Below are 1,993 nucleotides of genomic sequence, written 5' to 3'. Positions count from 1 at the left end.
ATATCGACTTTAATAATATTTAAGTATGCATAAAAAGAAAATTGTTAACATAGTTCATGACATAATTTTAAGTAGATGCAAATGTATTTTAAAAGTTCTACCTTCAAAATAATAATATAATAAACAACAAACTCAATCGTTTTGTTTTGTGATTATTTTCATAATTTCATAATACGCTTGTTAGTACAATTTACTTCCAAGCTAGCGTATAACTTAAAAATCTCTTAATTGATTTTTTTTATAAATACACTTGTTAATTTAGATCTTATACGCATATATAATCAGCTTGTATTAGTATGATCACATCAAAATAATTGCAATAAAAAGTGTACAAAGGCTTCATTAATTTCATAGAATATAAAAAAGACATTCATTTCTATTGATAACCGTATCTACTAAATAATTATATTTAATTGTACCAAATACAATTTAATTGAGATTAAACTATTTTTATTCAGATACGAGATGTCGACCAGCATTTTACAGCCAGTTCCAAGAGCGGCAGACCCTGTTACAGTTTCACTAAACGCGTTCCTTGAATTGATGTTTTAAACGAAATACTGTAGGCTCCTTTTAAAAAATATTATGCGTCATAATAATCAACAGCCAAGACGAAAACCTGTAGACCTTTTTTGTGATGATCTCTTAATTTTACAAAAGTGTACTATATCGTCCGTTAAAATTTGTTGAAAAATTATTTTATAACATCATGTATTTTCTTTATCTATATCACTCACTTTAAATATGTTTTACACATCGCAAGTGTCAAAATTATAAATATTTTTTTTTTAATAACAGACTAATATTTGATAGTAAACCCATCGCGTGTACAAATTGGAAGAAAAAATTTTTGTGTCTGAAAAAATTAACAAAAAAATGTGTATTTGTGGTTACTTTACTACATATATACGAAGTGTTTTAGAGTAAAATAAATGTAATGGTTGTTTACGAAAATGTGTCATAGATATCTCACTGCAATTTCACTTACAATTTATGTAAAAATCATGGATTTTTGTGAAGGAACGTGTAAAGCTTATTGGCACACTTTAATTCAGGTCAATTACTCAACACGCAAGCTTTAAATGTACTTTTATATATTTACTTGTGTGCCATAATCTTAAGAAATGTGTCAACAGTGCAAGGTAAATGATTGTGTAGATAAATAAAATTACATACCAGTAAGAGTAGAAAAAAATTAAAGACTTTAATTTATATAACACATATTTATTTTTCCTTTACATTGGTAACACGTCTACTTAACCTACGTTTATTGGTTAACAAACTTTGGTTGGACATACAATTGCACTTTAAACACTCAAGTTCCGTCACTGTCAATGTTAATACGGCCACTGTCCTGCCGGACGGTCTCGGCGGTGATTTTCACTTCCTTCGGCGCGTTGTAGTCAGCTGTCCGCTGACGAAGGCGTTCCACTTGATCCATAATTCATTGACCGAGTTCTCAAGGCTCCTCGTCTTCCGAAAGCGACGGCAGCGCCAGCGTGCGTCGCATTCTCTCGCGACGCTGCGGTGAGATCGACTTCTGGCGGCGCAGACCCTCGGTGCGAAGGATGTGGCAGTGCTCCTGTTCCACCTCCGCTTCGGAGTCGTCTTCCACGAGCGCCGGCAAGGGGCTGCCCTTCTGCCGCTTGCTCTCGCACTCCATGAGTCTTCCGCGAGACTTCGCCAAGGTCGGGTACACGTCGGAGTACAGAGAGACCGATAGTTTCACAACCATTTTGCTGTATTATTTGCGTGCGTTCACTTCGAGCGCTGGATGCAGAGTGCGGGGCGTCGCGCCGTACCGCGTATTTATAGCCTTCGCGGCGCTTAGTGTTTGTATTTGAATCCCGCGTCACGATGTGCGCGTTACGGCCGCGACTGCTCTCGTCACGGTGACCGGAGCCGGGGTGTTTGATGTCACTCCACCCGACCTCTCCTCGCTGCCTAACCTCCGTAGCCTCCACGCTCCGTGTCGCCTCGAACAATAAGGTTC

General features: G+C 37.5%; 1 protein-coding gene across 1 annotated transcript; it reads right to left on the bottom strand.

Annotated features, from left to right (window-relative positions):
- Positions 1–1,199: 1,199 nt before the first annotated feature.
- LOC137923807 (uncharacterized) lies at positions 1,200–1,768 on the bottom strand. The gene has a single exon (XM_068767080.1). It carries the CDS (start codon positions 1,733–1,735, stop codon positions 1,460–1,462), a length of 276 nt encoding a protein of 91 aa, XP_068623181.1. The 5' UTR covers positions 1,736–1,768; the 3' UTR covers positions 1,200–1,459.
- Between the last annotated feature and the right edge of the window lie 225 nt (positions 1,769–1,993).

This window comes from Battus philenor, unplaced genomic scaffold (assembly GCF_028537555.1).
Source record: "Battus philenor isolate CCGP_79_NKW_IND1 unplaced genomic scaffold, ilBatPhil1.0.hap1 SCAF_22, whole genome shotgun sequence".
NCBI lineage: Eukaryota > Metazoa > Arthropoda > Insecta > Lepidoptera > Papilionidae > Battus > Battus philenor.
This window is presented reverse-complemented; position numbering and strand designations above follow the sequence as displayed.